This window comes from Canis lupus, chromosome 1 (genome assembly GCF_048164855.1).
Source record: "Canis lupus baileyi chromosome 1, mCanLup2.hap1, whole genome shotgun sequence".
NCBI classification, from domain to species: domain Eukaryota; kingdom Metazoa; phylum Chordata; class Mammalia; order Carnivora; family Canidae; genus Canis; species Canis lupus.
This window is the reverse complement of record NC_132838.1, coordinates 1,294,699-1,308,988: the sequence shown is the minus strand read 5'-3', so window position 1 is coordinate 1,308,988 and position 14,290 is coordinate 1,294,699. Positions and strand designations below refer to the sequence as shown.

Genomic DNA, 14,290 nt, shown 5'->3' with positions numbered 1-14,290 from the left:
CACAACCCTGGAGATCCACATTGAAGGATAGGCTGAGGAAGGGAAGCTGATGAAGACATAAGGAACAGAGATCTTGGAGAAGATGGAAGGGCATATCTGGAAGTGGTCAGGGAGAGAAGAGCTTCAGGAGAGGGAGATGGGTGACAAATGAAGGGTGAGGACTCACATCTGTTCTTGGGTCTAACGATGATGAGGTCGTCGGTTACCTAGGAGTTTCTCCAAGGTGCTGAGGGTTCAGAGCACAAGGATGTAGAGTTCAAGGTACCCAGGCCACATTGGGAGAAATGTGACCAAATGCTCTCCTTACAACACCTTGATCTGGATCAAAGGGGACTGGAAGGCTTAAACTTTACTTTTCATCACACCCATGATTTCAAGGAAGATACATGAGGATATCATACCCATTTAGCACTGACTCATTAGCACATTAAATCATAATTCATAAATAAATATAAAGATTAAACTCTCCTTCAATTATGACTGGTATTCCTGTAGGGAAAAGGAGCAAACCATGGTCATGTCATGCAGTTCAGAATTTAACACATTTTTAAATTAATTCCGTTATTTCGTGCCTGTTACGTTTTTGGTCACTGGGGAGGTCCATGGCAGGGCAGACTGGGGGAGGGGCATGGCCAGCACATCCTCTCAAACTAGGTCCACGGTGAGGGTGGTCGTTGAGGAAACAGGTGTGCATGGTGCCACCAGGAGGTCAAGGAAGCTCCCGTCTGAGGGTCTTAGGGTTGTGGAAGGAGACATGGTCTTCTGCTGGAAGTGAAGTTGAGCAGGGCAGGTGCTCAGAGAAGGTCGATGAGGTGAGGATGGTCTGGAATGGTCATTAGGGAGCCAGAATAGGACAGGGCCCCAAGAGGTAAAAGGAGGTGTTTGCATGCGCACCCAGCCTCTCACTAAAGTGCAAGATCCCTGAGGGCGGTGTGGTCCTTGTCTTCCCCCGCAAGTCTGACTCAAGGGATGAAGACCCTTCTGAAAGCTCCCATTCCATGTGGAATATCATATTATGGCTTCACAATTAAAATTTGGGCAGAAGTGAACTTTTAGGCCAGTTAAGAGTTTTTACAAGTGTATGCAATTAACCTCTTCCCTACACAACGTATAGTAGCTCTAACTAAAAAAAAATCAGACTTCTCAAGAGAAACTGAGACAACTTTCTCAGGAAATAATCGTGAGGTCAGGAGCCCCCATCAGTCCAAGGACACACTTGTTCAAGTTCTGAGAGCCCAACTTGTGTCCTCCAATGGCAGCGCAGGATTCTCCTCGCAGCTGGCTTCCCATTGGCTCTGAGATGTGGGCGGGGCCTCCCATTCCTGCCCCTGCCACTAGCTCCACCCCCATTCCATGTAAATGAAGTCAAAGCTCTGGTGAGCCCACGTGACTGGTCACGTGGTGGACGGCGCCCTCGCCCCGCCCCTTCAATGACGTCATCACCCACACAAACTCTCGAGAGAGTTTGCAGAGATGCTAGGGAGAGGCTGGCAGGCCAGCCCACTGTGGCAGGAAAGGGGTGGGGGGCGGGGGCTCCAACAGGGACCCTCCCCCACCCCCACTCCAGAGCTTCCAGTCCAGCTTCAGGGAGGGGCCCCAAGGGTCCTGTGGGCAGTGCCCAGGGGGGTCCAATGCATACTCTCCTCCCATTGGCTGGCTGTACTGGCATGCAAATGAGGGCGCGCGTCACTTCCGGAGGCAAATCGAGCGCCATTTTCTCTTTCTGGCTGTGCTGGGAGGAGGGGACGGGGTCGCGCGGGGGTGGGCGCGCGCCGAGGCGGGGGTCCCGCCGCGCGGGGCGGAGGCGGGCGGGAGCGCGGGGCCCCGACGGGCCACGGCGGCGCGGCGAGAGGCGACGGGGGACGCAGCGGCGCTCCGAGCGCCCAGCGGTAGGTACGACCCAGGCCCAGCCCCGCGGCGACGCCCCCGGCCCTGCCTGGCCCAGGCCCGCGGAGTCCGACGGCGGCCGCGCCCCGCCCAGCCCCGCCCACAGCTCGCGGCCGGCGGCCGCCTCCCGCCTCCCGCCTCCTGAATCCTGCGAGGTCGTCGCGGCGTGGGGTTCGCGGCCCGGGACGGCGGCCGTCACCCTCCGCATCACGTGGGCGTCGGGGGTGGTCGCGGGGGGGCGGGGGCAGGACGCGGCGGGGAGGGGACGACCGAGGGACCGACGGGGGAAGGGAGGGAGGGCGGCCCGCTTGCTCCGCGCAGCCTGTCCCCGCGGCAGCCCGGCGGGAGCGCCCAGGTCGGCCGTGCGGGTCGGGGGCGCGGAGCTGGGTCCGGGGCGGGCTCCCCTCGCGGGCTCGCCCCGCGCCGCGGCGCCCACGATCCCGCTGCCTCCGCCGAGCCCGCCGACCTGGATGGTGCAGACCGACCCCGTGCGGACCGTGCGCACTTGCATAATCCGAGTCGGGGTGTTACGTGTCCGAGTATGAGCGGGAGACTCGCCGGAGTGCTGCTCACACGCGTCCTGATGGGACGGAAGGTGCTCACAGCCTCCCGAGGCCCCGAGGGGCCGGCAGTGCGGGGGAGGGCGCCGGGGCACGGACGCGACCCCCGGGGCGGCAGGGCACGGAGTGCAGGGATATCCCGCGGAGGCCCCGGTTACCGGGCTGCGGGCGGGGTGACGGTCGAGTGCCGTCCGGTGGGCTGGCATCGGGGCTGCGTGCAGGTGGTCGGTCCGCGCGGAGGAGGGCAGGGGGGCGGGGGGCTGCTGGGGGCTGCGGACGAAGGCGGGCACCCCGCTTTGCCCGGCGTACTTGCAGCATTGGCGGGTGCAGCGGCCCCGGACCCTGACCCATGTTCCGCACCCCGGCTGTCTCACCGTGTTAGGGCCTGTCTACACGGCCACTGGGAGGCCGCAGCTCGGTGCCGCAGGATTGTGAGAGTGCAGTGGTGTGCTGCCGTGGTCCGGACGCTTCATGGGATGCTGGTGGTCATGGTGCCTCTGGTCCCCGCCCCGGGGACAGACCACTTAACTACAGCCCGTGGTTGTGGACCCAGTTGGAATCCAGGACGTGCCCTAACGGACTCTGCTGCTGAGACTGCTGTGCAGTGTGGGTGTTTTTGGCACATCCCTGTATAACTTCAGTTTCACACGATCTCCCAAGTTCCTGTGAGATGACCTGAACCACTCATTTTTGGAGTGGACTTTTTCCAGAATGAAATGATCTTAAGTGATCTTGATCCTAAAAAACAAAAGTAACTGTAAGTGCTCCCTTGGGAAATCGTATTTTCTTGTGCAGTGAGTGGAATTTGGGGGAGGCCCACGCGTATCACCCACTGATAGGAAATGTAAAATTGACCACTTAGGTGGACAGGGTCGTGCGGCCGCCTTCTGCTGCTGTGTCCTAATGAGGAAGGTATGCATTTAACCTGCTTGGGAGCCACAGTAACAATGGTGAGGGAAGGGGGTGCTTACATTTGAGAATCAAAGTTCTTGTTCTCCAGATTCAGGAAAGGACAGACAGTTCCTTGGCCCTACTCCCAAGGCTTCAGCAGGTAACTACAGGGCCTAGTTGCTGACAGCCTCATTTCCTGTCCTGAGAGTTAGCCAGGCTGCAACAGCCTCTGGGAACCAGCCTCTGATGATGCGCCCATCCCCAAACTAGTGCTTCTCAAAGTCCACTAGTGCTCGGATGCTGTGCTTCTCAGAACCCGGTGGTAAGATCCAGTTTCAAGATTAGTGCTTACCATGTGAAGCCATCCTTCTTTGCCTGCAGTAAATGTAGCTTGCTTCCTTGTTTCAGATACAAGTGGGTGATGGTCTTAACCTTGGACAGGTCTGTTTAACAGTCAGCTCTGGGGAAAAGGAGAACCCCAAAGGGTGGAGAACAGATGGAACTTTAAGGATGAAATGAAAGCAAATAGAGTTGAGTAGAAAGCATCTAACAGTGATTTTCATTGAGGCTTGCTCTGGCTGAAGAAGCCAGTGTGGGCTTGAAAGTGACCTTGTGTTTAGCTTTTAGGAACACCCTCATGAGGTGCTGGACAGCTCTTCAGTTAGTGAGGCTGTGGGGCTTGAACTCATGACCCTGAGATTAAGAGTCAGACGCCCAACCTGCTGAGGCACCAGGCGCTCCCAGGTGAGGCTTTTGAGGCCTAGAACCCATATGTGCATTAAAATTTTTAATAATTTTATGATTTTTAACTTTATTTCTTAGGATTTAATGTTCTTCCATTATCAAGTGCTAAATGATCCTTCAGTCTCTCCTTCTACTGAACCTAAAATATACTTTTGACATAGATGATGAGATTTGGAAAACTCACTCCAAATTAGCTTTTCAGAAACTTTTTGTTTCCCTTGTACCTACTGGGAATTCCTCCCTCTTACAGGTTAACCCTTCCTCCCTCTGCCCCACCCATTTGATTCCAGTCTGCCTCTTTGGTTTTATTTACCTTTGGTCAAATATATGGATACTTTTTTTTCCTTTACCTTGGTCCTTTTTTGGTTCTGATCTGTTCACCTAGACTGTCTTGGGCTCCAACTGTAAACCCTCCCATAGCCATTTTCAACCTTTATAGTGCTTCCCACACGTCTTATGATTCCTGTTTTATTTTTATCTCTTTTGTTCATTTATTGTGAACGCTTGCTGTATGTTATACTCTGTGATCGGCCCCATGCAAAGAAAACATGATTCCTACCCTGGAGGAGTTTAACCTACTAGAAGAAATAGATATATAAATGGATCATTGCAACAGGGTGCCATGCAAGAAGCATAAACTCTGAGGGGCACCAGGCATGCAGTGCGGGAAGAGGGGTGACAAGAGGAGTGTAAAAGTGGAATTGCTGACTCACAGATGTTGTCATTTAAAATCTTGGGAAATATGGCCAGACTGCTTCTGAACATGTAGAAATTATGATTTTTCCACTTAGTTTCACTGCTAGTGGATATTATCAATCTTTAAAAGTTACCGTTCTGTTAGTAAGATTGGCATTCGTTATTTTAACCTGATGTTTTTTAACTTGAACTTGATTTTTTTTAGTGTGATAGCTTACATATTAAAAAAACTTTGAAATAGTTGCAGACTTATAGAAAGTTGCAAATATAATACAAAGAACTTTTTCTCCTGAAACATTTAAAAGAAATTAGCTAAGCAAGATGCCACATTACCCCAAATATTGTCTGTTTCCTACAATAAGAGCAGTCTCCTACATATCCAGAATAAAACCATCAGAATCAGGAAATGAATAATTATCATCAAATCCTCAGATTCCATTGAAATTTTTCCAGTGTTCCAATACTATTTCTAGTAAAAGAATTAACTTAGAATTGCACATTGTATTTACTCATTTTTAGTCTCTTTCAGCGGGAAACAGTTCTGTAGTTTTCCTTCCATGTATATATATTTTTAAAGTGTGTAATTCATGTCGAATTATATAGTTTAATGAAAGAACATTTCTGGTACACTCCAAAAAACCTGTTTTCATTCCCAGCCAACTGCTAACCTACCTTCTATCGCTGTAGTGTTGTCTCTTCTGAATATTTCACATAAGTGGAGTCAGATGACATGAGGACTTTAGCATCTGGCTTCTTTCACTTAGCATGATGCTTTTGAATTCATTTGTGGTGTGTGTCAGTACCTAGTTTTTTTGTTTGTTTGCTTGTTTTTGTTTTTAAGATTTTATTTATTTATTCATGAGAGACACACAGAGGCAGAGACACAGGCAGAGGGAGAAGGAAGCTCCATGCAGGGAGCTCGATGTGGAACTCGATCCTGGGACTCCAGGATCACGCCCTGGGCTGAAGGCAGGTGGTAAACCACTGAGCCATCCAGGGATCCCCAGTACCTCGTTTTTAATGCCAAGAAGCATTCTGTTGTATGGGTATACCACATTGTGTTTATCCATTTACCATTTGAAGGACATTTCAATTTCCATGTTTTGGCTGTTATGAATAGTGCTACCTTGTATGGTCTGAACACTTTGGAATAGTATAGGCTAGTTATTTTGTGCAGTGTCTTATTAATTTGGGCTGAGAAGTCTACCAGACTTCTGTGAATTACTCTTCTTCCTTTGGTATTTATTTACTTATTTATTTAGAGGATGAGGAGGGACAGAGAGAGGGGGAAAGAGAGACTCTCAAGCAAACTCCATGCCCAGTGTGGAGCCTGACTCAGTGCATGACCTCACAACTCTGAGATTATGACCTGGGCTGAAATCAGGAATTGGATGCTTAACCAACTGAGGCACTTACAGCACCCCTTACTTAATTATTAAGTAATTTTAGGGAGGTGCTTGGAAATCATGTACATATCCCACTCCTCATCAGATTTTCAATATATTTAATTTTTATCACCATGTTGATGATTACCAAATCACGCCACAATCTTGTAGAATAAAGCATTTGGTTAAAATTCAGTAATTCTTTGAATCTAGAGTTCAGACTGGAGCAGGGGAAATGGCTTATTTCTGTTCCTCATCTAGGAAGACTCCAAGGCTGAGGTGACTTGAGAGCCAGGTGTCTAGAAGTGTCTTCACTTACTTGTCTGGTGGTTGAGGTTGGAACATCTCTGTATGGTCTCTCCATGTGGGCTAATTGAGCTGCTTCATGACATGGTGTCTGGATTCCAAGGTGATGGTGCTCAGAGAGTGAGCAGAAGCTTGCTCTAGTCTTGGAAGTCACATGGCATGACCTCTGCCATACTTTATGGGTTGAGTCAGCCACAGAGTTCTGCCCAAGTTTAAGGGGTGAGGCATAAGTGCCCCACTTTGGGGGAGAATTGTCAAGATCATATATATTTTTTTAAAGATTTACTTATTTATTAGAGCATGTGCGGAGAGAGAGGGAGAGGGTGAGAGAGAATGTGAAGCAGTGCCCAGTGCAGTGCCCAATGTGGGGCTCGATCTCATAACTCTGAGCTCACACCTGAGCCAAAATCAAGAGTCAGACGCTTGACTGACAGAGCCACCCAGGTGCCCAAGGTCCTGGGCACTGATATTGCAAAAGAGCATGTGGGATGGGAAGTACTGTTGCATTGTGTTTTGAAAAATTCAGTGCCATAGGTGGTAATCTATTTTTTTAATAAATTAATTTTTTATTGGTGTTCAATTTACCAACATACAGAATAACACCCAGTGCTCATCCCGTCAAGTGTCCCCCTCAGTGCCCATCACCCATTCACCCCTACCCCCCGCCCTCCTCCCCTCCCACCACCCCTAGTTCGTTTCCCAGAGTTAGGAGTCTTTATGTTCTGTCTCCCTTTCTGATATTTCCCACACATTTCTTCTCCCTTCCCTTATATTCCCTTTCACTATTATTTATATTCCCCAAATGAATGAGACCATATAATGTCGTCCTTCTCCGATTGACTTATTTCACTCAGCATAATACCCTCCAGTTCCATCCACGTTGAAGCAAATGGTGGGTATTTGTCGTTTCTAATGGCTGAATAATATTCCATTGTATACATAAACCACATCTTCTTTATCCATTCATCTTTCGATGGACACCGAGGCTCCTTCCACAGTTTGGCTATTGTGGACATTGCTGCTATAAACATCGGGGTGCAGGTGTCCCAGCATTTCATTGCATCTGAATCTTTGGGGTAAATCCCCAACAGTGCAATTGCTGAGTCGTAGGGCAGGTCTATTTTTAACTCTTTGAGGAACCTCCACACAGTTTTCCAGAGTGGCTGCACCAGTTCACATTCCCACCAACAGTGCAGGAGGGTTCCCCTTTTCTCCACATCCTCTCCAACATTTGTGGTTTCCTGCCTTATTAATTTTCCCCATTCTCACTGGTGTGAGGTGGTATCTCATTGTGGTTTTGATTTGTATTTCCCTGATGGCAAGTGATGCAGAGCATTTTCTCATGTGCATGTTGGCCATGTCTATGTCTTCCTCTGTGAGATTTCTCTTCATGTCTTTTGCCCATTTCATGATTGGATTGTTTGTTTCTTGGGTGTTGAGTTTAAGAAGTTCTTTTTTTTTTTTTTTTAAATTTATTTTTTATTGGTGTTCAATTTACTAACATACAGAATAACCCCCAGTGCCCGTCACCCATTCACTCCCACCCCCCGCCCTCCTCCCCTTCTACCACCCCTAGTTCGTTTCCCAGAGTTAGCAGTCTTTACGTTCTGTCTCCCTTTCTGATACTTCCCACACATTTCTTCCCCCTTCCCTTATATTCCTTTTCACTATTATTTATATTCCCCAAATGAATGAGACCATATAACGTTTGTCCTTCTCCGACTGGCTTACTTCACTCAGCATAATACCCTTCAGTTCCATCCACGTTGAAGCAAATGGTGGGTATTTGTCATTTCTAATAGCTGAGTAATATTCCATTGTATACATAAACCACATCTTCTTTATCCACTCATCTTTCGTTGGACACCGAGGCTCCTTCCACAGTTTGGCTATCGTGGCCATTGCTGCTAGAAACATCGGGGTGCAGGTGTCCCGGCGTTTCATTGCATTTGTATCTTTGGGGTAAATCCCCAACAGTGCAATTGCTGGGTCGTAGGGCAGGTATATTTTTAACTGTTTGAGGAACCTCCACACAGTTTTCCAGAGTGGCTGCACCAGTTCACATTCCCACCAACAGTGTAAGAGGGTTCCCCTTTCTCCGCATCCTCTCCAACATTTGTTGTTTCCTGCCTTGTTAATTTTCCCCATTCTCACCGGTGTGAGGTGGTATCTCATTGTGGTTTTGATTTGTATTTCCCTGATGGCAAGTGATGCAGAGCATTTTCTCATGTGCATGTTGGCCATGTCTATGTCTTCCTCTGTGAGATTTCTCTTCATGTCTTTTGCCCATTTCATGATTGGACTGTTTGTTTCTTTGGTGTTGAGTTTGATAAGTTCTTTATAGATCTTGGAAACTAGCCCTTTATCTGATATGTCATTTGCAAATATCTTCTCCCATTCTGTAGGTTGTCTTTTAGTTTTGTTGACTGTATCCTTTGCTGTGCAAAAGCTTCTTATCTTGATGAAGTCCCAATAGTTCATTTTTGCTTTTGTTTCTTTTGCTTTCCTGGATGTATCTTGCAAGAAGTTACTGTGGCCGAGTTTAAAAAGGGTGTTGCCTGTGTTCTCCTCTAGGATATTGATGGAATCTTGTCTCACATTTAGATCTTTCATCCATTTTGAGTTTATCTTTGTGTATGGTGCAAGAGAGTGGTCTAGTTTCATTCTTCTGCATGTGGATGTCCAATTTTCCCAGCACCATTTATTGAAGAGACTGTCTTCCAGTGGATAGTCTTTCCTCCTTTATCGAATATTAGTTGACCATAAAGTTCAGGGTCCACTTCTGGGTTCTCTATTCTGTTCCATTGATCTATGTGTCTGTTTTTGTGCCAGTACCACACTGTCTTGATGACCACAGCTTTGTAGTACACAGGTTGAAATCTATTACTGTCATTTATTTTTTGCCCAAATTGTCTTATATTTGGGTGGTGGGAACTTTTTTTTTTTTTTTTAAGATTTTATTTATTTATTCACCAGAGACCAGAGAAGGGGCGGGGGTAGGGGGAGAGGCAGGCAAAGATACAGACAGAGGGAGAAGCAGGCTCCATGTAGGGAGCCTAATGCGGGACTTGATCCTGGGACTCTAGGACCACGCCCTGGGCGGAAGGCAGACACTAAACCGCTGAGCCACCCAGGGATCCCCAGTGGGAACTTCTTTAAGCTGGTTTCTTTTGAGTCCTTTTGACATGTCTCACCATTCTTTGAACAACTTGCTTATTTTCTGGTGTAGGACAGTCTTGGCTTGTCTTATCTTTTCCATGCTTCAGCCCTAGAATCAACCATTTTTCTAAGGAGTCCTGGTTCTTTGTGGAAAGTGGTATTTAGAAAGTAAGATCTGGGGGGGAGAGGGGGTGCCTGGGTGGCACAGTCAGTTAAACATCCAGCTCTTGGTTTTGGCTCAGGTCCTTATCTCAGGGTCATGAGATCAAGCCCATGTGGGGCTCTGCTTGGTGCCTCATCTGCTTGATATTCTCCCTCTGCCCCTCCCTGAACCCACTTGCTCTCATTCTGTCTTTCAAGTAAATAAATAAATCTTTAAAAAAAGAAAAGAAAAGAGTAAGATTTGGGCTTTAGGAGTGCTCACTGTTATTGGAGTATGTCACTGCCTCTAGACTCTCTTAGTAGACAGAGCTATGGAATATATATGTACAGGTTTACAACTGTATCTTTTATGTATGTATTAAAAACAATACAGTCATACCTACATTCTGATCAAGTACCACAGGATTTAGTTTAATTTTATGCCTTTTCAGATACTTTAAAAACAGCTTTATGGAAATATAATTTATAACCATACAGTTCACCTGCTTATTTATTTAAAAAAAGATTATTTATTTATTCATGAGAGACAGAGAAAGAGAGGCAGAGACACAGGCAGAGGGAGAAGCAGGTTCCACGCAGGAAGCCCGACACGGGACTCGATCCTGGGTCTCCAGGATCAGGCCCTGGGCTTGAAGGTGGCGCTAAACTGCTGAGCCATCCGGGCTGCCCCAGTTTATCTGTTTAAAGTGTATATGTGTGTGTGTATATATAATTATAGTTCACTGGTGTTTAGTATATTCAGAGAGTTGTGCATACATCACCACAGTTGATTTTTTAGAACATTGTCATTATTCTAACGTCCTGTTCCCCTTACTCATCACCTTCCAGTCCTCCTCAGCCCTAGGCAACTGGGACAACTAGTATTCTACTTTCTGTCTCCATAAATTTGCCCTGAACACTTTATATGAAATACAACATGTGGTTCTACATGTCTTTCACTTAGCATAATCTTCCTCAGGGGAAATCCACATCATAGCAAACGTGTCAGTACTTCATTTCTTTTTTGGCCAAATATTTCATTGTGTGGATATACCACGTTTTATTTATTCATTCATCAGTTGATGGACATGTGGATTGTTTCCACTTTTTGGCTCTTGTGAATAATACTGCTGTGAACAGCAGAAGTTTTTGTTTGAATGCATGTTTTTAATTTCTCTTGGGTGAAATTGATGGTTCATATAGCACCTATATATTTCATCTTTTGAGGAACTGCCAGACTGTTTTCCAAAGTGGCTGCACTGTTTTACTTTAACTACCACAACATATGAGAGATTCAGTTGTTCCACATCCTTTCCAACACTTGTGTTTTTTCTTTTTTCTTCTTTTTTTTTTATATTATAGTCCTCTTAGTAGGTATAGTTACATATTTCACTGTGGTTTTGAGTTTCATTTCCCCACAGCTAATGTTGTTTAGCATCTTTTTATGTGCTTAACAGCATTTGTATATTATCTTTGGAGAAATATTCAAATTTTTTGCCCATCATCTTTTTTTTAAGATTTATTATTTTTTTTAGAGAGTATGAGCAGGAAGGGCAAAGGTGGGGAGAGAGAATCTCAAGCAGACTGAGCACAGAGCCTGATGTGGGGCTCCATCTCACGACCCTGAGATCACGACCTGAGCTGAAACCAAGAGGTGGACACTTGACTGGCAGTGCCACCCAGGTGCCCCTCTTTTGCCCATTTTTAAGTTGGGTTGTCTTTTAATTATTGAGTTATAAGAGTTGTTTTCTTTATATATTCTGGATGTAAGTTCCTTTTTTTTTTTTTTAATTTTTATTTATTTATGATAGTCACACAGAGAGAGAGAGAGGCAGAGACACAGGCAGAGGGAGAAGAAGGCTCCATGCACCGGGAGCCCAATGTGGGATTCGATCCTGGGTCTCCAGGATCGCGCCCTGGGCCAAAGGCAGGCGCCTAACCGCTGCGCCACCCAGGGATTCCTGGATGTAAGTTCCTGATCAGAAATATGATTTGCAAATGTTTCTTCTTGTTTAGCGGTTTCTTTTCTTCTTTTTTTTTGCTTTTTTGATGGTTTCCTTTGAGGTGTAAAAGTGTTATATTCGATGAAATCCAACTTATCTCTTTTTCTTTAGTTGTTAGTTGGTTTTTGGTGTCTTATCTAAGGTCCATTGCCAAATCCAAGGCCATGAAAATTTATGCCTGTTTTCTTTTAAGAGATTCAAAGTTTAAGCTCTTACATGGAGACGTATGATCCATTTTGAGTTAATTTTTGCGTGTAATGAAAGGAAATTCCCAACTTCATTCTTTGGCATGTGGATATGTAGTTGTCCTAGCATAATTTGTTGAAAATTACTCTTTTTTTTTTTTAAGATTTATTTATTTGAGAGAGGATTTGAGCATGCATGTATGTGAGGTAGGGATGGGCAGAGGGGGAGAGCCTGAGGCAGACTCCATGCCGAGCATGGAGCGTCATGTGGGGCTCCATCTCACGACCCCAAGGTCACAACCTGAGCTGAAACCAAGAGTCGGACAACCAACTGACTGTGCCACCCAGGCACCCTGAAAATTACTATTTTGCCAGCTCTGTTAAATATGTAGATGTAGATATAGGTACTCAGTTTTCTTTTCTTTTTTCTTTTTTCAAGGAAAAATTAAAAAATGTTTCAAATTCCTGTGGAAAATCTTGACAACATCAGGAAGGTACGAAAAAAGGTGAAAGGCATTCTTGTGGATATTGGGCTTGACAGCTGCAAGGAATTGCTGAAGGTAAGAGTCCATAAGTGAGATTAAGAGAAGACAGTAATATCAGTGATGTAGGGTTGGCTTTATGGAGGTGATTTTAGAGTGTTTGAGGAATGAGTAAGGTTCCTCAAGGTGGAAATTGCTAGTATTTCAGATGACTGCTTGAGAGCATCATTAGTTCTTTTTTTTTGAGCATCATTAGTTCTTATTTCAAGGTGCTGAATGGGAAAAATCTGCAGCCAAGAATACTCTCTAGCAAGGCTGTCATTTAGAATAGAAGGAGAGATGAAGAGCTTCCTAGATGAAAACTAACAAGAGTTTGTGACACTAAACCAGCCCTGCAAGAAATAATCTTTTTTTTTTAAAGATTTTATTTATTTATTCATGAGAGACACAGAGAGAGAGAGAGAGAGAAAGAGGCAGAGACACAGAGGGAGGAGCAGGCTCCATGCAGGAATCCTGATGTGGGACTCCATCCCGCGCTGGGATCAGTCCCTGGGCTGAAGGCAGCGCTAAACCGCTGAGCCACCTGGGCTGCCTTTTTTTTTTTAAGATTTTATTTATTTATTCATGAGAGACACAGAGAGAGAGAGAGGCAGGGACACAGAGCAGAGGGAAAAGCAGGTCTCATGCAGTGAGCCTGACATGGGACTCGACCTTGCATCCCCAGGATTACGCCCTGGGCTGAAGGCGGTGCTAATAGACTGCTGAGCCACCCAGGCTGCCCAAGAAGTATTCTTTTATGTCTTTTTTAAACTGAGCTATTTTAAGCTATTCAAGTTTTTAAAGTCTTTTTTTTAAAATTTTTATTTATTTATGATAGTCACACACACAGAGAGAGAGAGGCAGAGACATAGGCAGATGGAGAAGCAGGCTCCATGCACGGGGAGCCCGACGTGGGATTCGATCCCGGGTCTCCAGGATCGCGCCCTGGGCTAAACCGCTGCGCCACCCAGGGATCCCTATTCAAGTTTTTAAAAGTTACTTTTAGGTGGTGCTTTTTATAGTTACTAGTTATCAAATATGTTTGTTTTTGATCTTGTTTTGATCGAAGGGAATGTGTTGAATTATTTGTTATTTTAGCCGAAGAAGACCCTGACTTAATTCCCTAGATGGTTGGAGTAATTACCAAATGGGGATTCATGTGATGGGGCTTTTCTGCTTTGTGAATTTAATATATGTAATTTTAACAAAAGTTTAAAAATTAAGGTCACAGTCATACTCTGATAAGTTATGTTCTCTTAATTTTCTTTCTTATTAACTTGAGGCTCTATTGCCAGCTATATATTTTCAAGTTAAGAAATAGAAATTGTGGAGTGAGGCTTGATGTGTATTCTTTTTTTTTTTTTTAAATTTTTATTTATTTATGATAGTCATACAGAGAGAGAGAGAGAGGCAGAGACATAGGCAGAGGGAGAAGCAGGCTCCATGCACTGGGAGCCCGACGTGGGATTCGATCCCAGGTCTCCAGGATCGCGCCCTGGGCCAAAGGCAGGTGCCAAACCGCTGCGCCACCCAGGGATCCCTTGATGTGTATTCTTAAAGCCATTGGTAGTTCTTTTTTTTTTTTTTTTTTTTTTAAGATTTATTTATTTGAGAGAGAGAGAGAACGATCAGGAGAAGGGGGCAGAGGGAGAAGCCAGCTCCCTGCTCGGCAAGGCTCCCAAGGTCCTGGGATCATGACCTGAGCTGAAGGCAGATGCTCAGTCAACCGAGTCACCCAGGCGCCCCTCATCCTCATAATTTTTAATGATTATGCAATAATCCATCGGATGGATATGCCAAAAGTAGCCATTG

At 45.8% G+C, this 14,290-nt stretch overlaps 1 protein-coding gene across 6 annotated transcripts in view; it reads left to right on the top strand.

The window, feature by feature from the left end:
• Positions 1–1,742: 1,742 nt before the first annotated feature.
• Positions 1,743–14,290, top strand: part of ADNP2 (ADNP homeobox 2) — a 35,040-nt gene continuing 22,492 nt past the window's right edge. Inside the window, exons 1-4 of one of the 6 annotated variants that reach the window (XM_072813770.1) lie at positions 1,791–1,889; positions 2,830–3,053; positions 3,959–4,082; positions 12,397–12,517. In XM_072813770.1, coding sequence (XP_072669871.1) covers positions 12,410–12,517 — 108 coding nt within the window. In that variant the 5' untranslated portion in view covers positions 1,791–1,889; positions 2,830–3,053; positions 3,959–4,082; positions 12,397–12,409. The other 5 variants (XM_072813880.1, XM_072813812.1, XM_072813703.1 and 2 more) reach the window with 5 other exon arrangements.